General features: G+C 45.9%; 1 protein-coding gene across 2 annotated transcripts; it reads left to right on the forward strand.

Moving 5' to 3' along the window:
• Positions 1 to 25: 25 nt before the first annotated feature.
• SYT11 (synaptotagmin 11) lies at positions 26 to 18,168 on the forward strand. Of its 2 annotated transcripts, none has more exons than XM_058821795.1 (4): positions 26 to 238; positions 8,444 to 9,261; positions 11,803 to 11,926; positions 17,753 to 18,168. In XM_058821795.1, the coding sequence occupies exons 1-4, from the start codon at positions 205 to 207 to the stop codon at positions 18,061 to 18,063; spliced, it is 1,287 nt and encodes a 428-aa protein (XP_058677778.1). In that variant the 5' UTR covers positions 26 to 204; the 3' UTR covers positions 18,064 to 18,168. The 2 variants fall into 2 exon arrangements, with proteins under 2 accessions (XP_058677778.1, XP_058677779.1); XM_058821796.1 differs by having other exon boundaries at positions 11,803 to 11,923.
• The last annotated feature ends 4,462 nt before the right edge of the window (positions 18,169 to 22,630 follow it).

The raw sequence follows: 22,630 nt of genomic DNA on the forward strand, positions 1-22,630 counted from the left end.
AGGCACACCGCGGGCACACGCCCCGCGGCTCCGTGCCCGGAGCCCCGACAGTTGCCGAGTCACCGCCGGGCGGGGCCGCCGCGGGCGGGGCGGGGCCGGGCGGGGCGAGCGCCGCAGCGGGACCAGTCGGCAGCTCCTGCATCCCGGCCGCCAGCATCCTCCGCACCGGGCCCGCACCCCCGCGGCCCCGGCCTCGGCGGGGCCATGGCCGAGATCACCAGTGTCCACCCCGGCTTCGGTGAGTGCGGCCGGGCCGCGGCGGTCCTGGCTGCGGCCCGTCCGTCCTGGCGGAGCCCCCAGAGGCGCCCCCGGGGCCGGGCCTCGCTGCGGCCGCGCAGGGGGACGGGAGCGGCGCTCCAGGGCCTCCGCACCCGCCGGGCCCTCAGCATCCACCGGCCCCTCAGCATCGCCCGGGCCCTCACAGCATCCCCCGGTCCCGGTCCCTCAGCATCCCGCGGCCCCTCAGCATCCCGCGGCCCCTCAGCATCCCGCGGTCCCTCAGCATCCACCGGCCCCTCACAGCATCTCCGGCCCCTCGCAGCATCCCCCGGGCCCTCAGCACCGCCCGGCCCCTCACAGCATCCCCCGGCCCCTCAGCACCGCCCGGCCCCTCACAGCATCCCCCGGGCCCTCACAGCATCCCCCGGCCCCTCACAGCATCCCCCGGGCCCTCACAGCATCCCCCGGCCCCTCACAGCATCCCCCGGCCCCTCACAGCATCCCCCGGCCCCTCACAGCATCCCCCGGGCCCTCACAGCATCCCCCGGGCCCTCAGCATCCCGCGGCCCCTCCGCCCCCGCGGGCCGGGCGATGCCGCTGCCGCCGCGGTCTCCGCTGCTGGGGCGGTGCCAGCGCTGGGCCGCGGGCGCGGGGCCGGTACCGGGGGAGCGGGGCCCGGGGGCAGGTGCAGCCCGGGCCGATGACGTGACGTCTGTGCCGGGCCGCGCCGCGCCCCGGCCTTTGTTCGCGCTCCCCGGGGCGGCTGCGGCACCGGCACCGGCGCCACAAGGCGGGGCCTGTCCGGGGCACCGGGGGATGCTCGGGGGAGGGGAGGGGGAACCGGGACCGAGAGCGCCGCGGGGGCGGTGGAGAAGCGCCAAAGCCCGCTGAGATCCGTGCGGGCCCTGCCCGGCGGCGTCGGGCCGAGAACCGCTGGGTTTGGGATGGTTTTGGGGCCCAGAACCGCTGGGTTTGGGATGGTTTTGGGGCCCAGAACCGCTGGGTTTGGGATGGTTTTGAGGCCCAGAACCGCTGGGTTTGGGTTGTTTTTGGTGGCAGAGAACCGCTGGGTTTGGGGTGGTTTTAGGGCCCAGAACCGCTGGATTTGGGATGGTTTTAGGGCCCAGAACCGCTGGGTTTGGGATGGTTTTGGTGGCAGAGAACCGCTGGGTTTGGGATGGTTTTGGTGGCAGAGAACCGCTGGGTTTGGGATGTTTTTGGGGCCCAGAACCGCTGGGTTTGGGATGGTTTTGAGGCCCAGAACCGCTGGGGTTTTGGGATGGTTTTAGGGCCCAGAACCGCTGAGGTTTGGGATGGTTTTGAGGCCCAGAACCGCTGGGTTTGGGTTGTTTTTGGTGGCAGAGAACCGCTGGGTTTGGGATGGTTTTGGGGCTGAGAATTTAGGATGTTTTTCAAGACAGAGAACCACTGGGGTTTGGGATGTTTTGGGGCTGGGAACTGCTGGAGTTTGGGATAGTTTTGGGTGCCCAGAACCGCTGGGTTTGGGATGTTTTTCAGGATAGAGAACCGCTGACGTTTGGGGTGGTTTTGGGGCTGAGAACCGCTGACGTTTGGGGTGGTTTTGGGGCTGAGAACCGCTGAGGTTTGGGATGTTCTGGGGATGTAGAACCACTGGGTTTAGGATGTTTTTGGGGGCCCACAACTGCTGGGGTTTGGGATGGTTTGGGGGCCAAGAATTTGGGGTGTTTTTGGTGTTGAGAACCACTGGGTTTAGAATGGTTTTGGGTGCAGAAAACCACTGGGGTTTGGGATGTTTTTGGGGCCCAGAACTGCTGGGTTTGGGATGGTTTGGGGGCCAAGAATTTGGGATGTTTTTGGGGCTGAGAACCACTGGGATTTGGGATGTTCTGGGGATGCAGAACTGCTGGGTTTGGGATGATTTTGAGGCTGAGAATTTGGGATGTTTTTGGGGCTGAGAACCGCTGGGTTTGGGATGGTTTTGGTGCTGAGAACCACTCGGATTTGGGGTGGTTTTGGGATGCAGAACTGCTGGAGTTTGGGATGTTTTTGGGGTTCAGAACCGCTGGGTTTGGGATGTTTTTAGGGCCAAGAGTTTGGGATGTTTTTGAGGCTGAGAATTTGGGATGGTTTTGGTGCTGAGAACCGCTGGGTTTGGGATGTTTTTGGGATGCAGAACTTCTGGGTTTGGGATGTTTTTGAGGCTGAGAATTTGGGGTGTTTTTGGGGCTGAGAACCACTGGGATTTGGGATGTTTTTAGGGCCAAGAGTTTCAAGAGTTTGGGATGTTTTTGGGGCTGAGAATTTGGGATGTTTTTGGTGCTGAGAACCACTGGGTTTGGGATGTTTTTGGGATGCAGAACTGCTGGGTTTGGGATGTTTTTGAGGCTGAGAATGTGGGATATTTTTGGGGCTGAGAACCACTGGATTTGGGATGTTTTTGGTGCCCAGAACTGCTGGAGTTTGGGATGTTTTTGGGACCAAGAATTTGGGGTGTTTTTGGGGCTGAGAACCACTGGGATTTGGGATGTTTTTAGGGCCAAGAGTTTGGGATGTTTTTGAGGCTGAGAATTTGGGATGTTTTTGGGGCTGAGAACCGCTGGGTTTGGGATGGTTTTGGTGCTGAGAACCACTCGGATTTGGGGTGGTTTTGGGATGCAGAACTGCTGGAGTTTGGGATGTTTTTGGGGTTCAGAACCGCTGGGTTTGGGATGTTTTTAGGGCCAAGAGTTTGGGATGTTTTTGAGGCTGAGAATTTGGGATGTTTTTGGTGCAGAGAACCACTGGATTTGGGATATTTTTGGGGCTGAGAACCACTGGGGTTTGGGATGTTTTTGGTGCCCAGAACTGCTGGGTTTGGGATGTTTTTGGGGTGAGAATTTGGGATATTTTTGGGGCTGAGAACCACTGGAGTTTGGGATGTTTTTGGAGTGAGAATTTGGCATGTTTTGGGGCCCAGAACCGCTGGGTTTGGGATGTTTTTGGGATGCAGAACTGCTGGAGTTTGGGATGTTTTTGGGGCCCAGAACTGCTGGGTTTGGGATGTTTTTGGGGTGAGAATTTGGGATATTTTTGGGGCTGAGAACCACTGGATTTGGGATGTTTTTGGGGCCCAGAACTGCTGGGTTTGGGATGTTTTTGGGGTGAGAATTTGGGGTGTTTTTGGGGCTGAGAACCACTGGGGTTTGGGATGTTTGTGGAGTGAGAATTTGGGATGTTTTGGGTGCCCAGAACTGCTGGGTTTGGGATGTTTTTGGGGTTCAGAACTGCTGGGTTTGGGATGTTTTTGAGGCTGAGAATTTGGGGTGTTTTTGGGGCTGAGAACCCCAGGTTTGGGATGGTTTTGGTGCTGAGAACCACTCGGATTTGGGGTGGTTTTGGGACGCAGAACTGCTGGAGTTTGGGATGTTTTTGGGACCAAGAATTTGGGTTGTTTTTGGTGCAGAGAACCGCTGGGTTTGGGATGTTTTTGGTGCTGAGAACCACTCGGATTGGGAATTTTTTTGGTGCCCAGAACTGCTGGGGTTTGGGATGTTTTTGAGGCTGAGAATTTGGGATATTTTTGGGGCTGAGAACTACTGGGGTTTGGGATGTTTTTGAGGCTGAGAATTTGGGATATTTTTGGGGCTGAGAACCACTGGGGTTTGGGATGTTTTTGGAGTGAGAATTTGGGACGTTTTGGTGCAGAGAACTGCTGGGTTTGGGATGTTTTTGTGCAGCCCAGGTGAGGAGTGTGAAGGTTCCTCCACCCTCTCCCTCCTGTCCTGCAGCCCCCTCTGACCTTCCCCTCCCACCCTCCATTCCCTGGCCATGCCTGGCTGCTGCATTTCCCATAAATCCCAAATTATTTATGGATATTTTTCCCTCCAGCACCATTTATTTTGTTAAAAACAAACCCCACTTCCCTCTGGCCTTGAGTTTCCTGACATCCACCATTTAACCATTATCCTTAGCAAAGATCAGGTTGAAAAGGAGATTTTTGGTGATTTTTGATTTTCTTTTGGTCAAATTATAAGGTCACATTTGAATAAAGATGGCTCCCACAAAAATAAAGTTAAAAAAAAAAACTTTGGATAAAAATAATTTGGGTTTTTTGGATAAAAAATCAAAGTTCTGCTGTGTTGGAGGGAGGCTGTGCTGCCATTTCAAGTGGACATTGAGGGGGAAATGCTCTGAAAGTGCAAAACTTCACTAAAATTTGGTTTTGGCAGCTTTAGATCAATGCAGTTTTCAGAGATTATGGATACAGGACTGAAGGATGGATGGAAAAATTACATAAATTACATAAATTACATAAATTACATAAATTACATTAAAGCCTTCAGCCAGGACAAGGGGGATTGGGAGTCACTGAGGATGAGATAATATTCAGAATTGAAATAATATTCAGAATTGAAATAATATTCAGAGTTAAAATGATTTTCAGAGCTGAAATAATTTTCAGAATTGAAATAATTTTGAGATTTGCAATAGTTCAGTGAGAGAAAAGATTTATTTGGTGATTTCTGGTGTTGCTGCTGGGTTCTGCTTCTGGAATTGTCCCATCAGAGGTGCAAGAAATGAAGGCACAAGAATTGATCTTGTGAGGAAACCACAGAAATAAAACCAAAAATGAGAATAAATAAGAATATTAATAAGAATGAGAATAAGAATAAGAATAAGAATAAGAATGAGAATGAGAATAAGAATAAGAATAAGAATAAGATTAAGAATAAGAATGAGAATAAGAATAAGATTAAGAATAAAAGAATAAGAATAAGAATAAAAGAAGAATAAGAATAAGATAATAAGAATAAGAATAAAAATAAGAGTAAAAAGAATAAGAATAAAAGAATAAGAATAAGAATAAAAGAATAAGAATAAGAATAAGAGAATAAGAATAAAAGAATAAGAATAAAAGAATAAGAATAAAAGAATAAGAATAAGAATAAGAGAATAAGAATAAAAGAATAAGAATAAGAGTAAAAATAAGAATAAGAATAAGAGAATAAGAATAAAAGAATAAGAGTAAGAATGAGAATAAGAGTAAAAATAAGAATAAGAATAAAAGAATAAGAATAAAAGAATAAAAGATTAAAAGAATAATAATAATAATAATAATAATAATAATAATAATAATAATAATAATAATAATAACATAATAAGAGTGAGAATAAGAATAAAAGAATAAGAATAAGAGTAAGAATAAGAATAAGAATAACTTTATTATTTTATGATAGGAGGATTTTCTGTCTGTTTTTGGACACTGCATTTCCATGGGGGGTTTCATGTTTACCCCTGAATTTAACCAAAAATCCAGGACAAAACACCCACTTCAGGACAAAAGAAAATTTTCAATATTGTTCATAAAGGATATCTCAAATCCAGCATTTTGGCCATATTCATAACTCCCTCCCTGTTGTGAAAATGGAATTGTGTAACGTTCCTGAGCAGGGCATTCAAAAAATAAAAAAATAAAATAAAAGCAAATGTTGCCTGCACATGGAGAGCAGCGTTCCTATGGAGATGTGGTGAGGCAGGAGCTGGGCTTGGCAAGATGAGGCAAGCAACAGTTCGAGATCCTGAGCTCAGGGAACAGGTCAGGCATGCCTTGGGGTGGGAGAAATCAATTTAGAGATAAAAAAAATTAATAAATTTAGAGATAAAATTGATGTCTGGGAGGGCTCTGATAGGCAGATATTGGAATTAAGAGTGTGATAGGAGTGGGTGGATCTGCAGCAGGTGTGTGGTGGCAGGACAGAGATCCTTCCTTAGCTCATGGAAAACGGGTCAGGCATGCCTTAGGAGTGTGAGAAATAAATTTAGAGATAAAAAAAATGATGTTTGGGGAAGCTGTGATAAGCAGATCCAAGAATTAAAGCACGACAGGGATGCGTAAACCTTCAGCCAGGTGTGCTGCTCCTCACTGCCCACAGATGTGTCCTTTGTGGTGGCAGGACAGAGATCCTTCCTTAGCTCATGGAACACAGGTCAGGCATGCCTTAGGAGTGTGAGAAATAAATTTAGAGATAAAAAAATGATGTTTGGGGAAGCTGTGATAGGCAAATCCCAGAATTTAAAGCACAACAGGAGTGTGTAAATCTGCAGCCAGGTCTCAGCTCCTCACTGCCCACAGATGTGTCCCTCATGGTGGCCGGACACAGATCCTTCCTTAGCTCATGGAAAACGGGTCAGGCATGACTTAGGAGTGTGAGGAATAAATTTTGGGGATGCTGTGACACTCAAATGCCAAAATTGAAAGCATGACAGGAATGTTCAGATCTTCAGCCAGGTCTCAGCTCCTCATTGCCTTGTCCTCCCACAGATGTGTCCCTCATGGTGGCAGGACAGAGATCCTTCCTTAGCTCATGGAACACAGGTCAGGCATGCCTTAGGAGTGTGAGAAATAAATTTAGAGATAAAAAAATGATGTTTGGGGAAGCTGTGATAGGCAAATCCCAGAATTTAAAGCACAACAGGAGTGTGTAAATCTGCAGCCAGGTCTCAGCTCCTCACTGCCTTGTCCTCCCACAGATGTGTCCCTCATGGTGGCAGGACACAGATCCTTCCTTAACTCATGGAAAATGGATCAGGCATGCCTTAGGAGTGTGAGAAATAAATTTAGAGATAAAAAAAATGATGTCTGGGGATGCTCTGATAGGCAAATCCCAGAATTAAAAGCACAACAGGAGTGTGTGGATCTGCATCAGGTGTGTGGTGGCAGGACAGAGATCCTTCCTTAGCTCATGGAACACAGGTCAGGCATGTCCTAAGAACGTGAGAAATAAATTTAGAGATAGCAGTGATGTAGGCATGACTTGAGAGTGTGAGAAATAAATTTTGGGGATGCTCTGATAGGCAAATCCCAGAATTTAAAGCACAACAGGAGTGTGTAAATCTGCAGCCAGCTGTGCTGCTCCTCACTGCCTTGTCTTCCCACAGATGCGTCCCTCATGGTGGCAGGACAGAGATCCTTCCTTAGCTCATGGAACACAGGTCAGGCATGCCTTAGGAGTGTGAGAAATAAATTTCGAGATAAAAATGATGTTTGGGGAAGCTCTGATAGGCAAATCCCAGAATTAAAAGCACAACAGAAGTGTGTGGATCTGCATCAGGTGTGTGGTGGCAGGACAGAGATCCTTCCTTAGCTCATGGAACACAGGTCAGGCATGCCTTAGGAGTGTGAGAAATAAATGTAGAGATTAAAAAAATGATGTTTGGGGAAGCTGTGATAAGCAGATCCAAGAATTAAAAGCACGACAGGAGTGTGCGGATCTGCATCAGGTGTGCTGCTCCTCACTGCCCACAGATGTGTCCTTTGTGGTGGCAGGACAGAGATCCTTCCTTAGCTCATGGAACACAGGTCAGGCATGACTTAGGAGTGTGAGAAATAAATTTAGAGATAAAAATGATGGTTGAGGAATCTGTGATAGGCAGATGTTAGAATTAAAACACGACAGGAATGCATAGATCTGCAGCCAGGTGTGCTGCTCCTCACTGCCTTGATTTCCCCCTGTGGTGGCAGGACAGAGATCCTTCCTTAGCTCATGCAACACAGGTCAGGCATGCCTTGAGAGTGTGAGAAATAAATTTACAGATTAAAAAAATGATGTCTGGGGAAACTGGGATAGGCAGATTCCAGAATTAAAAGCACCACACGAATGTGTAATTCTGCAGCCAGGTCTCAGCTCCTCACTGCCCACAGATGTGTCCCTCATGGTGGCAGGACAGAGATCCTTCCTTAGCTCATGGAACACAGGTCAGGCATGCCTTAGGAGTGTGAGAAATAAATGTAGAGATTAAAAAAATGATGTTTGGGGAAGCTGTGATAAGCAGATCCAAGAATTAAAGCACGACAGGAGTGTGTGGATCTGCATCAGGTGTGCTGCTCCTCACTGCCCACAGATGTGTCCTTTGTGGTGGCAGGACAGAGATCCTTCCTTAGCTCATGGAAAATGGATCAGGCATGCCTTAGGGTGTGAGAAATAAATTTAGAGATAAAAATGATGGTTGAGGAATCTGTGATAGGCAGATGTTAGAATTAAAAGACGACAGGAATGCGTAGATCTGCAGCCAGGTGTGCTGCTCCTCACTGCCTTGATTTCCCCCTGTGGTGGCAGGACAGAGATCCTTCCTTAGCTCATGGAACACAGGTCAGGGATGCCTTAGGAGTGTGAGGAATAAATTTTGGGGATGCTGTGACACTCAAATGCCAGCATTAAGTGTGACCAGGCGTGCTGCTCCTCACTGCCCTGTCTCCCCACAGATGTGTCCCCCGTGGTGGCCGGACTCATCGGCGCCACCGTGCTGGTGGTTTCCGTCTCGGTCACAGTCTTTGTGTGGACATGCTGTCACCAGCAAGCAGAAAAGAAGCACAAAACCCCGCCTTACAAATTCATCCACATGCTGAAAGGCATCAGCATCTACCCGGAGACCTTGAGCAACAAGAAGAAAATCAAGCGGATCCGCCGAGACAAGAGCGGCGCGGCCGGGGAGGGCGGCAGCGGGGGCAACCTCCTGCTGGATGCCGCTGAGGCCGGCTTGGGGGGCCCCAGCAAGGCTCCAGATGGACCCCCCCAGGTGGAGCAGCTCCCCATCAAGGTGGATTACGGAGATGAACTCAGCCCAGATCAAAGCCTCACTCCGGGAGGAAGCAAAACCTCCTCTCCCTCTTCTCCGGGTGACGACGTGATGCTGGGAGAGCTGACTTTCTCCGTGGACTACAACTTCCCAAAAAAAGCCCTGGTGGTCACCATCCAGGAGGCCCACGGGCTGCCGGTGATGGACGAGCACACGCAGAGCTCCGACCCCTACATCAAGATGACCATCCTGCCCGACAAGCGGCACCGCGTCAAGACCCGCGTGCTGCGCAAGACCCTGGAGCCCGTTTTCGACGAGACCTTCACCTTCTACGGCATCCCCTACAGCCAGCTGCAGGACCTGGTGCTGCACTTCCTGGTGCTCAGCTTCGACCGCTTCTCCCGCGACGACGTGATCGGGGAGGTGATGGTGCCCCTGGCCGGGGTGGATCCCAGCACGGGCAAGGTGCAGCTCACCAGGGAGATCCTCAAAAGGAACATCCAGGTGGGTGTGTGCAGCCCCAATCCATGAGGGGGGACTCTTTGGCCCCAGAGCTTTTGATCTGGAAGATTCAGATCAGGAATGATGCGGATTCTCAGTCATACATTTTGGTTTTTACCCAATTTCAATTTTTTTGCTGTGATATGGCTGTGTTTGACCCCAAACCTTTTGATCTGGGACCCTCAAAATCCTCTCTGTAGTAGTTCTACAAACAGGAGTGATGCAGATCCTCAGCCATAAATGTTGGGGTTTTCTCCACAAATCCATGTTTTTGGTGATATATCCACCTTGCAGGGGTGGATCCCAGCACGGGCAAGGTGCAGCTCACCAGGGAGATCCTCAAAAGGAACATCCAGGTGGGTGTGTGCAGCCCCAATCCATGAGGGGGGACTCTTTGGCCCCAGAGATTTTGATCTGGAAGATTCAGATCAGGAATGATGCGGATTCTCAGCCATAAATTTTGGTTTTTACCCAATTTCATTTTTTTTGGTTTGACCCCAAACCTTTTGATCTGGGACCCTCAAAATCCTCTCTGTAAACAGGAGTGATGCAGATCCTCAGCCATAAATGTTGGGGTTTTCTCCACAAATCCATGTTTTTGGTGATATATCCACCTTGAAGGGGTGAATCCTCAAAAGGAACATCCAGGTGGGTGTGTGCACCCCCAATCCATGTGGGGGGAACTCTTTGGCCCTAGAGATTTTGATCTGGAAGATTCAGATCAGGAATGATGCGGATCCTCAACCATAAGTTCTGGTTTTTCCCCAAATTCTTTTTTTTTTGGTGTGATATGGCTGTGTTTGACCCCAGAGATTTTGATCCAGGAGCCTCAATGGTTCTACAAACTGGAATGATGCAGATCCTCAACCATAAGTTCTGGTTTTTCCCCAAATTCATATTTTTGCTGTGATATGGCTGTGTTTGACCCCAAACCTTTTGATCTGGGACCCTCAGTGGTTCTACAAGCAGGAATGATGCAGAGCCTCGGCTACAAATTTTGCTTTTTACCCAATTTCATATTTTTGGTGTGATATGGCTGTGTTTGACCCCAGAGATTTTGATCTGGAACCTTCAGATCAGGAATGATGCAGATTCTCAACCATAAATTCTGGTTTTCCACAAATTCATATTTCTGGTGTGTTTGACCCCAGAGCTTTTGATCCAGGAGCCTCCACGGTTTAACAAGAAAGAATAATGTAGATCCTCAGCCAAAAATTCTGTTTTTTCCACAAATTCATATTTTTGGTGTGACACACCTGTGTTTGACCCCAGAGATTTTGATCCACAACCTTCCATGGTTTTACAAATAGGAATGATGCAGATCCTCAGCCATAAATTCTGTTTTTCCCCCAAATTCATATTTTTGGTTTGTTTTATCCCAGAGATTTTGATCTGGGACCCTCAGTGGTTCTACAAACAGGAATGATGCAGATCCTCAACCATAAATTCTATTTTTTCCCACAATTTCATATTTTTTGTGTCTTATGGCTGTGTTTGATCCCAGAGCTTTTAATCCAGGAGCCTCCATGGTTTATCAAGCAGGAACAATGCAGATCCTCAACCATAAATTCTGTTTTTTCCCCAAATTCATATTTTTGGTTTGTTTTATCCCAGAGATTTTGATCTGGGACCCTCAGTGGTTCTACAAACAGGAATGATGCAGATCCTCAACCATAAATTCTATTTTTTTCCACAATTTCATAATTTTTGTGTCTTATGGCTGTGTTTGATCCCAGAGCTTTTAATCCAGGAGCCTCCGTGGTTTAACAAGAAAGAATAATGTAGATCCTCAGGCAAAAATTCTGTTTTTTCCACAAATTCATATTTTTGGTGTGACACACCTGTGTTTGACCCCAATATGAATTTGTGGAAAAACCAGAATTTATGGCTGAGGATCTGCATCATTCCTGTTTGTAAAACCTTCCATGGTTTCCACAAATTCATATTTCTGGTGTGTTTGACCCCAGAGCTTTTGATCCAGGAGCCTCCGTGGTTTAACAAGAAAGAATAATGTAGATCCTCAGCCAAAAATTCTGTTTTTTCCACAAATTCATATTTTTGGTGTGACACACCTGTGTTTGACCCCAGAGATTTTGATCCACAACCTTCCACGGTTTTACAAACAGGAATGATGCAGATCCTCAGCCATAAATTCTGTTTTTTCCCCAAATTCATATTTTTGGTTTGTTTTATCCCAGAGATTTTGATCTGGGACCCTCAGTGGTTCTACAAACAGAAATGATGCAGATCCTCAACCATAAATTCTATTTTTTTCCACAATTTCATATTTTTTTGTGTCTTATGGCTGTGTTTGATCCCAGAGCTTTTAATCCAGGAGCCTCCATGGTTTATCAAGCAGGAATAATGCAGATCCTCAACCACAAATTCTGTTTTTTTTCCCACAAATTCATATTTTTGCACCTGAGACACCTGGGGCTCATTTCCCTGCTTTTTATCCATTTAACACGAGGAAAGGAAATTCTGGGCACCTCCCAGTGAGGAAGAGCAGCCTGTCCTGAGGAGCTGTGTGTGTTTTTCTGGCAGAAGTGCATCAGCAGAGGGGAGCTGCAGGTGTCCCTGTCCTACCAGCCCGTGGCACAGAGGATGACTGTGGTGGTGCTGAAGGCCAGGCATTTGCCAAAGATGGACATCACTGGCCTCTCAGGTAGAAGCTATTTTCTCCACCTTGGAGCGGGTGGGAAAAAGCAGAAAATCCCCAAATTTCCCCGCAGGGCTCTTCCTTTGGCTTAGCTGAAGATTTTATATTTTATATATATTTTATATGTATAAATATAAAATATATATTTTTAATAATTTATTTTTTTTTCTTCAAATTCTTCTTAAGGGTTTTTAGATTGCTCTGAGTGCTGCGTCACTCTCAGTTGTGATGGAGCTCCTAAACCCCTCAATCCCCCAGGCAGCCTTGGTGGGACCTTCAGGACACTCCTGAAGAGCCTGAAGGGCTCAGTTGCTGAAAATCCACAAAAAATCAGTGGAATTGGAGCTTCTAAGGCCCTCAGACCTTCAGGACACTCCTGAAGAGCCTGGGGGACTCAGCTGCTGAAAATCCACAAAAAAATCAGTGGAAACTGAGCTCCTGAAGAGCCTGAGGGGCTCAGGTACCAAAGATCCACCAAAAATCAGTGGAAATTGAGCTCCTAAACCCCTCCGATCTTCAGGACACTCTTGAAGAGCCTGAAGGGCTCAGCTACTAAAGACCCACCAAAACTCGGTGGAATTTGAGCTCCTAAACACCTCAGATCCCCCAAGGCAGCCTTGGTGGGAACTCCTGAAGAGCCTGAAGGGCTCAGCTGCTAAAAATCCAAAAAATATCAGTGGAAATTGAGCTCCTAAACTTCTCCATCCCCCAAGGCAGCCTTGGTGGGATCTTCAGGACGCTCCTGAAGAGCCTGAAGGGTTCAGCTGCTGAAAATCCACAAAAAAATCAGTGGAATTTGAGCTCCAAACCCCCTCAGAGCCCTTTGGTAACAGATCCCCCAAAATCAGTGGAATTTCAGCTCCTAAACCCCTCAGAGCCCCCAAGGCTGCCTTGGTGGGACCTTCAGGACACTCCTGAAGAGCCTGAGGGGCTCAGGTACCAAAGATCCACCAAAAATCAGTGGAATTTGAGCTCCTAAACCCCTCAGATCCCCCAGGCAGCCTTGGTGGGACCTTCAGGACACTCCTGAAGAGCCTGAGGGGCTCAGGTGCTGAAAATCCACAAAAAATCAGTGGAATTGGAGTGGAATGGTTGTGCAGACCCAAATTCTTTCTGCTGGGAGCTCTTCATGCAGGCAGGGCTTTGTGGAGGCAGCAGCTCTGTGCTGGATCCAGAACATCCTGGAGAATTCCTGAGGGAGCTGGGAATTGAATGGAGAATTCTTGAAGGAGCTGGGAAGGGGCTGGAGAATTTCTTAAGAGAGCTGGGAAGGGGTTGGAGAATCCCTGAGGGAGCTGGGAAGGGGCTGGAAAACTCCTAAAGGAGCTGGGGAGGGAATGGAGAATCCCTGAGAGAGCTGGGAAAGGGAATGGAGAATTCCTGAGGGAGCTGGGAATTCCTGAGGGAGTTGGGAAGGGGCTGAAGAATTCTTGAGGGAGCTGGAAAAAGGACTGGATAATTCCTGAGGGAACTGGGAAAGGGCTGGAGAATCCCTGAGGGAGGGGATGGAGAATTCTTGAAGGAGCTGGGAAAGGAGCTGGAGAATTCCTGAAGGAGCTGGGAATTCCTGAAGGAACTGGGAAAGGGCTGGAAAATTTCTGAGGGAACTGGAAAAGGGGCTGGAGAATTTCTAAGGGAACTGGGAATCCCTGAGGGAGCTGGAAATTGAATGGAGAATTCCTGAAGGTGCTGGGAAAGGGGCTGGAAAATTTCTGAGGGAACTGGGAAGGGAATGGAGAATTCCTGAGGGAGCTGGGAAGGGAATGGAGAATTCTTGAGGGAGCTGGGAAGGTGTTAGAAAATTCCTGAGGGAGCTGGGAATTTCTGAGGGAGCTGGGAATTTCTGAGGGAGCTGCAAGGGGCTGAAGAATTCTTGAGGGAGCTGGAAAAAAGACTGGATAATTCCTGAGGGAACTGGGAAAGGGCTGGAGAATTTCTGAGGGAGCTGGGAAGGGAATGGAGAATTCTTGAAGGAGCTGGGAAGGGAATGGAGAATTCCTGGGGGAGCTGGAAATTCCTGAGAGAGTTGGAAATTGGATGGAGAATTCCTGAAGGAGCTGGGAAAGGGCTGGAAAATTCCTGAGGGAGCTGGGAAGGAGCAAAGGAGGCTCAGGAGGGCCCTTGTGGCTCTGCAAAGCTCCTGCCAGGCGGGGACAGCCAGGAGGGGTCAAGCTCTGCCCCCAGAAATTCTGATTTTGGTTGTTTTCATTTTTGTGGTGCTGTTTGCAGAGAGGAGAGCAGCAGAGCAGCTGTTGTGCCTTTGCTGTTTCACAGATTTTTCCCACTCCTGAATCCCCTCAGCAAATTCTGCCTCAGGATTGTGGGGAAATGGTTGGGATCATGTTGAGATTCAAACCTAGGCCTGGTTTTGCAGCTTTTCCCTGGTTTTTGCACAATTCTGCCTCAGGATTGTGGGGAAATGGTTGGGATCAAGTTGAGATTCAAACCTAGGCCTGGTTTTGCAGCTTTCTCCTCAGAGGGATGCAGACTAGGCTGAATTATTGTAGGCCCTGCATTTTACTCTTTAAGGGAAAAAAAAAAAAGAAAATAAAAATCTGTGCTTGTGTAGTCTCCAAGCACAGAATAAAATTTTCAGTGATGTTCTACCTGCAGAACCTTGTGACTCACACTGTTTATTTATATGATCTTTGGATTATGCATAAACTCATTCCAGCTGGGTGAAAAGAAAAAAAAAAAAAAAAAAGGTGAAAATGAGGCAGTGCCAGCCAAGCAAGGGACTTCAAAACTTGTGTGGAATGAAAATAAAAATTCCCTCAGTGCCTGGTAGCTTGATTGTAATCCAGCGCTTGCATAAAGAGCAGCTGGGGGAAAAAGGGAGCCTTTGTTGCTTTGTTTTAAATTTTTTCTTTCCCAGTAACTTCTGCTGGCAGCAAATTATTGCAAATTAATTGGAAGCGTCTCGAGCCTTTGTTGGGCTCCTGAGCAAGGCTGGGGTGCTCAGAGAGGGATTTGGGGTGAGCTCAGGGTGGATTTCCAGGGCTGCAGGGAGAGGGATGGATTGAGAGCGCCAGCACACAGGGAATGGCTTTACCCTGGGTGGGATTTTGGGCAGGAATTGTTCCCTGGCAGGGTGGGCAGGTGCCCAGAGCAGCTGTGGGTGCCCCTGAAGTGTTGGACAGGGTTTGGATCAACCTGGGATGGTGGAAAATGTCCTTGCTCTTGGCACTGGATGAGTTTTAAATTCTATTTTTAACCCAAACCATGCCATGGTCCTATGAGAACATTGCCCAAAAATTCCCTTGCACCTAAACTGGGGGGGTGAGGAGCTGAAACTCCTGAGCTGCCCAATCTTTGGATGCTTGGGATTAAATTCATGAAAACAGATTTCCCAGAGCAGCTGTGGCTGCCCCTGCATCCCTGGCAGTGCCCAAAGCCAGCCTGGAGCTACCTGAGGTAGAGGAAGGTGTGAAATTAGATGAGGATGAGGGAATGGGATTTTTAAGTCCCTCCCAGCCCAAATCTCTACCTGGGGTAGATGAAGGTGTGGAATGGGACAGGGATGAGTAGAATGGGATTTTGAGGTTTCTCCCAGCTCAAACCAGAGCCCAGACCTCTACCTGAGGAAGATGAACGTCTGGAATGGGATGAGGAGGAATGGAATGGGCTTTTTAAGTCCTTTCCACCCCAAATCTCTACCTGGGGAAGACGAAGGTGTGGAAAGGGATGAGCAAGAATGGAATGGGATTTTGAGGTTCCTCCCAACCCAAACCTCTGCCTGGGGTAGTAGAAGGTCTGGAATGGGATGAGCAGGAATGGAATGGGATTTTGAAGTCCCTCCCAGCCCAAATCTCTACCTGGGGTAGATGAAGGTGTGGAATGGGGCAGGGATGAGTGGAATGGGATTTTGAGGTTTCTCCCAGCTCAAACCAGAGCCCAAACCTCTGCCTGAGGAAGATGAAGGTCTGGAATGGGATGGGGATGAGTAGAATGGGATTTTTAAGTCCTTCCCACCCCAAATCTCTACCTGGGGTAGACGAAGGTGTGGAAAGGGATGAGCAAGAATGGAATGGGATTTTGAGGTTCCTCCCAGCCCAACCAGAGCTCAAACCTCTGCCTGGGGTAGTAGAAGGTCTGGAATGTGATGGGCAGGAATTTTTAAGTCCCTCCCAGCCCAAACCTCTACCTGGGGTAGATGAAGGTGTGGAATGGGATGGGAATATGAGTAAAATGGGATTTTAAGTCCCTCCCAGCCCAAACCAGAGCTTAAACCTCCATCTGGGGTAGATGAAGGTGTGGAATGGGATGGGCAGGAGTAGAATGGGATTTTTAAGTCCTTCCCAGCCCAAACCTCTACCTGGGGTAGACAAAGGTTTGGAATGGTACAGGGATGTGTAGAATGGGATTTTGAGGTTCCTCCCAGCCCAAACCAGAGCCCAAACCTCTACCTTGGGTACTGGAAGGTGTGGAATGGGATGGGGATGAGTAGAATGGGATTTTAAGTCCCCCCAGCCCAAACCAGAGCCCAAACCTCTGCCTGGGGTAGATGAAGGTCTGGAATGGGGTGGGCAGGAGTAGAATGGGATTTTTAAGTCCTTCCCAGCCCAAATCTCTACCTGGGGTACAGAAAGGTGTGGAAAGGGATGAGCAAGAATGAAATGGGATTTTGAGGTTCCTCCCAACCCAAACCAGAGCCCAAACCTCTGCCTGGGGTACAGAAAGGTGTGAAATGGGATTTTGAAGTCCCTCCCAGCCCAAATCTGTACCTGGGGTAGATGAAGGTGTGGAATGGGGCAGGGATGAGTGGAATGGGATTTTGAGGTTCCTCCCAGCTCAAACCTCTATCTGGGGTAGATGAAGGTGTGGAATGTGATGGGGAGAAGTAGAATGGGATTTTTAAGTCCTTCCCAGCCCAAACCTCTACCTGGGGTACAGAAAGGTGTGGAATGGGATTTGAAGTCCCTCCCAGCCCAAACCAGAGCTCAAACCTCCATCTGGGGTAGAGGAAGTTATGGAATGTGATGGGGATGAGTAGAATGGGATTTTTAAGTCCCTCCCAGCCCAAATCTCTACCTGAGGTAGATGAAGGTGTGGAATGGTACAGGGATGAGTGGAATGGGATTTTGAGGTTTCTCCCAGCCCAAACCAGAGCCCAAACCTCTACCTTGGGGTACAGAAAGGTGTGAAATGGGATTTTGAGGTTCCTCCCAGCCCAAATCTTTGCCTGGGGTAGAGGAAGGTGTGGAATGTGATGGGGATGGGTAGAATGGGATTTTGAGGTTTCTCCGAGCCCAAACCAGAGCCCAAACCTCTGCCTGGGGTAGATGAAGGTCTGGAATGGGATGGGGATGAGTAGAATGGGATTTTTAAGTCCCTGCCAGCCCAAATCTCTACCTGAGGTAGATGAAGGTGTGGAATCGTACAGGGATGGGTAGAATGGGATTTTGAGGTTCCTCCCAACCCAAACCAGAGCCCAAACCTCTACCTGGGGTAGTAGAAGGTCTGGAATGGGATGGGGATGAGTAGAATGGGATTTTTAAGTCCCTCCCACCCCAAATCTCTACCTGGGGTAGACAAAGGTGTGCAAAGGGATGAGCAAGAATGGAATGGGATTTTGAGGTTCCTCCCAACCCAAACCAGAGCCCAAACCTCTGCCTGGGGTAGATGAAGGTCTGGAATGGGATGGGGATGAGTAGAATGGGATTTTGAAGTCCCTGCCAGCCCAAATCTCTACCTGAGGTAGATGAAGGTGTGGAATGGTGGAGGGATGGGTAGAATGGGAGTTGCAGTCCCCAAACCAGTGCCTCCCAGCGCCCCCAGGCCGTGCCGGAGCCCCCTGGGCCGTGTCACTGGCCGCCCTCTCCCCCCCCTTTGCAGACCCCTACGTCAAGGTGAACGTTTACTACGGCCGCAAGCGCATCGCCAAGAAGAAGACGCACGTCAAGAAGTGCACGCTGAACCCCGTGTTCAACGAGTCCTTCAGCTACGACATCCCGGCCGAGCTGCTGCCCAACGTCAGCGTCGAGTTCCTGGTGATCGACTTCGAGCGCACCACCAAGAACGAGGCCGTGGGGCGGCTGATCCTGGGCGCGCACAGCGCCAGCGCCGCGGGCGCCGAGCACTGGCACCAGGTGTGCGACGGCCCCGGCAAGAGCGTGGCCAAGTGGCACAGCCTGAGCGAGTACTAAAACCCAGCCTGGCGCGTGCCACGAGGTTGGGTTGGCGCTAGGACTGGAGTTGAGTTGAGTTGAGTTGAGTTGAGTTGAGTTGAGTTGAGTTGAGAGAAGAAGAAGAAGCAGCTGGTTGGTTGTGGTTGGGTTTGGGGTTTGGTAGGGTGGGGAAGTGGGGAAAAAAATGGGGTGTGGGTGAGGGGAAATGGTTGGGAAATGGGAGTTTGGCTTTAGCGCGAGTGGGTTTCGTGAGGTCGTAAAGGGTTTGAAAAATGGGGAATGAATTCTGCAAAAAAACGGGGAATAAATTATAAGGAAGATGTAACTCAAAATAAAAGTTCCCTTTAGTTCAAGTGGGTTTCACAAGGTAGTAAAGGGTTTCAAAAATGGGGAATAAATTATAAGGAAGACGTAACTCAAAATAAAAGTTCCCTTTAGTTCAAGTGGGTTTCGTAAGGTAGTAAAGGGTTTGAAAAATGGGGAATGAATTCTACAAAAAAATGGGGAATAAATTATAAGGAAGACGTAACTCAAAATAAAAGTTCCCTTTAGTTCAAGTGGGTTTCACAAGGTAGTAAAGGGTTTCAAAAATGGGGAATAAATTATAAGGAAGACGTAACTCAAAATAAAAGTTCCCTTTAGTTCAAGTGGGTTTCACAAGGTCGTAAAGGGTTTCAAAAATGGGGAATAAATTATAAGGAAGACGTGATTAAAAATAAAAGTTCTCTTTAGTTCAAGCAAGGTAGTAAAGGGTTTGAAAAATGGGGAATTAATTCTACAAAAAAACGGGGAATAAATTATAAGGAAGACGTAACTCAAAATAAAAGTTCCCTTTAGTTCAAGTGGGTTTCGTAAGGTAGTGAAGGGTTTGAAAAATGGGGAATGAATTCTACAAAAAAATGGGGAATAAATTATAAGGAAGACGTGATTAAAAATAAAAGTTCTCTTTAGTTCAAGCAAGGTAGTAAAGGGTTTCAAAAATGGGGAATAAATTCTACAAAAAAACGGGGAATAAATTATAAGGAAGACATGATTAAAAATAAAATTTCTCTTTAGTTCAAGTGGGTTTCACAAGGTAGTAAAGGGTTTCAAAAATGGGGAATGAATTCTACAAAAATAAATAAATAAAATGGGGAATAAATTCTGAGGAAGAAATAGTTCAAAAAAATCAATTCTCTTTAGTTGACGTGGTTTTGCAAGGCACTCAAGTGTTTAGAAAATGGGGAATAAATTCTACCAAAAAAATGGGGAATAAATTGTAAGAAATAATTTAAAAATAAAAGTTTCTTTTTCGTTCAAGTGGGTTTCACAAGGTACTAAAGTGTTTCAAAAATGGGGAATAAATTATAAGGAAGAAATAGTTAAAAAAATAAATTCTCTTTAGTTGATGTGGTTTTTGCAGGGCACTAAAATGCTAAAATTGGGGAATAAGAAAGAAATTATTTTTTTAAAAGTTCTCTTTAGTTGATGTGGTTTTGCAAGGCACTAAAAAACTAAAAAAATGGGGAATAAATGATAAGAAATAATTTTAAAATAAAAGTTTCTCTTTAGTTCAAGTGGGTTTCGCAAGGTACTAAAGGGTTTTAAAATGGGGAATGAATTCTACAAAAAATAAATAAATAAATTGGGGAATAAATTCCACAAAAGAACGGGGAATAAATTACAAGAAAGAAATAATGTAATAAATAAATTCTCTTTAGTTGATGTGGTTGCAGGGCACTCAAATCCAAAAAAAAAGGGGAATAAATTCTACAAAAAAGTAAAATAAAATGGGGAATAAATGAGAAGAAAGAAATAATTTAATAAATTAATTCTCTTTAGTTGTTGTGGGTTTTGCAGGGCACTAAAATCCAAAAGAAAAGGGGAATAAATTCTACAAAAAATTAAAATAAAATGGGGAATAAATGAGAAGAAAAGAAACAATTTTTTCCAAAGGCTCTCTTGAGTTGATGTGGGTTTTGCAGGGCACTGAAACCCTTTAAAAAATGGGGAATAAATTAGGAGAGAGAAATAATTTTTTAAAAATTGTTCTCTTTAGTTGATGTGGTTTTGCAGGGCACTAAAATCCTTTAAAAAATGGGGAATAAATTCTACAAAAAATCCAATAAAATGGGGAATAAATGAGAAGAAATAAAACTATTTTTTCCAAAGGCTCTCTTGAGTTGATGTGGGTTTTGCAGGGCACTGAAACCCTTTAAAAAATGGGGAATAAATTAGGAGAGAGAAATAATTTTTCAAAAATTGTTCTCTTTAGTTGATGTGGGTTTTGCAAGGCACTAAAAAACTAAAAGAAAGGGGAATTAATGATAAGGAAGAAATAATTTAATAAATAAATTCTCTTTAGTTGATGTGGTTTTGCAGGGCACTAAAATCCTTTAAAAAATGGGGAATAAATTCTACAAAAATCCAATAAAATGGGGAATAAATGAGAAGAAAAGAAACAATTTTTTCCAAAGGCTCTCTTCAGTTGATGTGGGTTTTGCAGGGCACTGAAACCCTTTAAAAAATGGGGAATAAATTAGGAGAAAGAAATAATTTTTAAAAATTGTTCTGTTTAGTTGATGTGGTTTTGCAGGGCACTGAAACCTTTTAAAAATGGGGAATAAATTCTACAAAAAATCCAATAAAATGGGGAATAAATGAGAAGAAAGAAACAATTTTTTACAAAGGCTCTCTTCAGTTGATGTGGGTTTTGCAGGGCACTAAAATCCAAAAAAAAGGGGAATAAATTCTACAAAAAAGTCAAATAAAATGGGGAATAAATGAGAAGAAAGAAACAATTTTTTCCAAAGGCTCTCTTGAGTTGATGTGGGTTTTGCAGGGCACTGAAACCCTTTAAAAAATGGGAATAAAAGCGAAGAAAGGAAGAAACAAAAACAAAACCACAAAGTACCACAACTATATATACCAGTGTAATCACTATTGCATGCCTACTACAAACTGCAATTAGTCTAATATCGAGGTGCAGGTTTTAATCCAATTAATGAATGAATGAATTAATGAACTTTCTGTCACTATGGAGTTGTGTTCGTGTCTTTGCTGGCTCCTCCCCGATCTCTCCGTTCTGCTGTTGGATTCCTCGCCGGATTTTCGCCTGCCCACGGGTTCTGTGCTGCTTTGGGAGCCCCAAATTCCGGGGAAAATTCAGGGGCACGAGAGGAAAATGCAGGGGATGGCCCCCAAAAAATGAAATTATTTTTTATTATTGTCAGGGACGGAAATCTCTGTCCTGGGGCGCTCCTGGGGCTCGCACGGCCCCAAAATCCAAACCCCAACAGGGGAGCCCGTTGGTTTGGGGGCACACAGGGCAGGGACTGGGGAACTCCTGCTCCTTTTATTGCATTGATTTCATCCTGCTCCTTTTAATTTGATTTAATCCTGCTCCTTTTATTGCATTGATTTCATCCTGCTCCTTTTATTGCATTGATTTCATCCTGCTCGTTTGCATTTATTTCATCCTGCTCGTTTTAATTTGATTTAATCCTGCTCCTTTTATTGCATTGATTTCATCCTGCTCCTTTTAATTTGATTTCATCCTGCTCCTTTTATTGCATTGATTTCATCCTGCTCCTTTTATTGCATTGATTTCATCCTGCTCGTTTTAATTTGATTTCATCCTGCTCCTTTTATTGCATTGATTTCATCCTGCTCCTTTTAATTGATTTAATCCTGCTCCTTTTATTGCATTGATTTCATCCTGCTCGTTTGCATTTATTTCATCCTGCTTGTTTTAATTTGATTTAATCCTGCTCCTTTTATTGCATTTATTTAATCCTGCTCATTTTAATTTGATTTCATCCTGCTCGTTTTAATTTGATTTAATCCTGCTCCTTTTATTGCATTGATTTCATCCTGCTCCTTTTATTTTATTTATTTCATCCTGCTCCTTTTATTGCATTGATTTCAGCCTGTTCGTTTTATTTTATTTATTTCAGCCTGCTCATCTGCATTTATTTCATCCTGTTCGTTTGCATTGATTTCATCCTGCTCGTTTTAATTTGATTTAATCCTGCTCCTTTTATTGCATTGATTTCATCCTGCTCCTTTTAATTTGATTTCATCCTGCTCCTTTTATTGCATTGATTTCATCCTGCTCGTTTGCATTCATTTCATCCTGCTTGTTTTAATTTGATTTAATCCTGCTTGTTTTATTGCATTTATTTCATCCTGTTCGTTTGCATTTATTTCATCCTGCTTGTTTTAATTTGATTTAATCCTGCTCCTTTTATTGCATTGATTTCATCCTGCTCCTTTTATTGCATTGATTTCATCCTGCTCCTTTTATTGCATTGATTTCATCCTGCTCCTTTTAATTTGATTTAATCCTGCTCCTTTTATTGCATTGATTTCATCCTGCTCCTTTTATTGCATTGATTTCATCCTGCTCCTTTTAATTTGATTTCATCCTGCTCCTTTTATTGCATTGATTTCATCCTGCTTGTTTGCATTCATTTCATCCTGCTTGTTTTAATTTGATTTAATCCTGCTCCTTTTATTGCATTTATTTAATCCTGCTCATTTTAATTTGATTTCATCCTGCTCGTTTTAATTTGATTTAATCCTGCTCCTTTTATTGCATTGATTT

Source organism: Ammospiza caudacuta, chromosome 30 (genome assembly GCF_027887145.1).
Source record: "Ammospiza caudacuta isolate bAmmCau1 chromosome 30, bAmmCau1.pri, whole genome shotgun sequence".
Classification (NCBI taxonomy): domain Eukaryota; kingdom Metazoa; phylum Chordata; class Aves; order Passeriformes; family Passerellidae; genus Ammospiza; species Ammospiza caudacuta.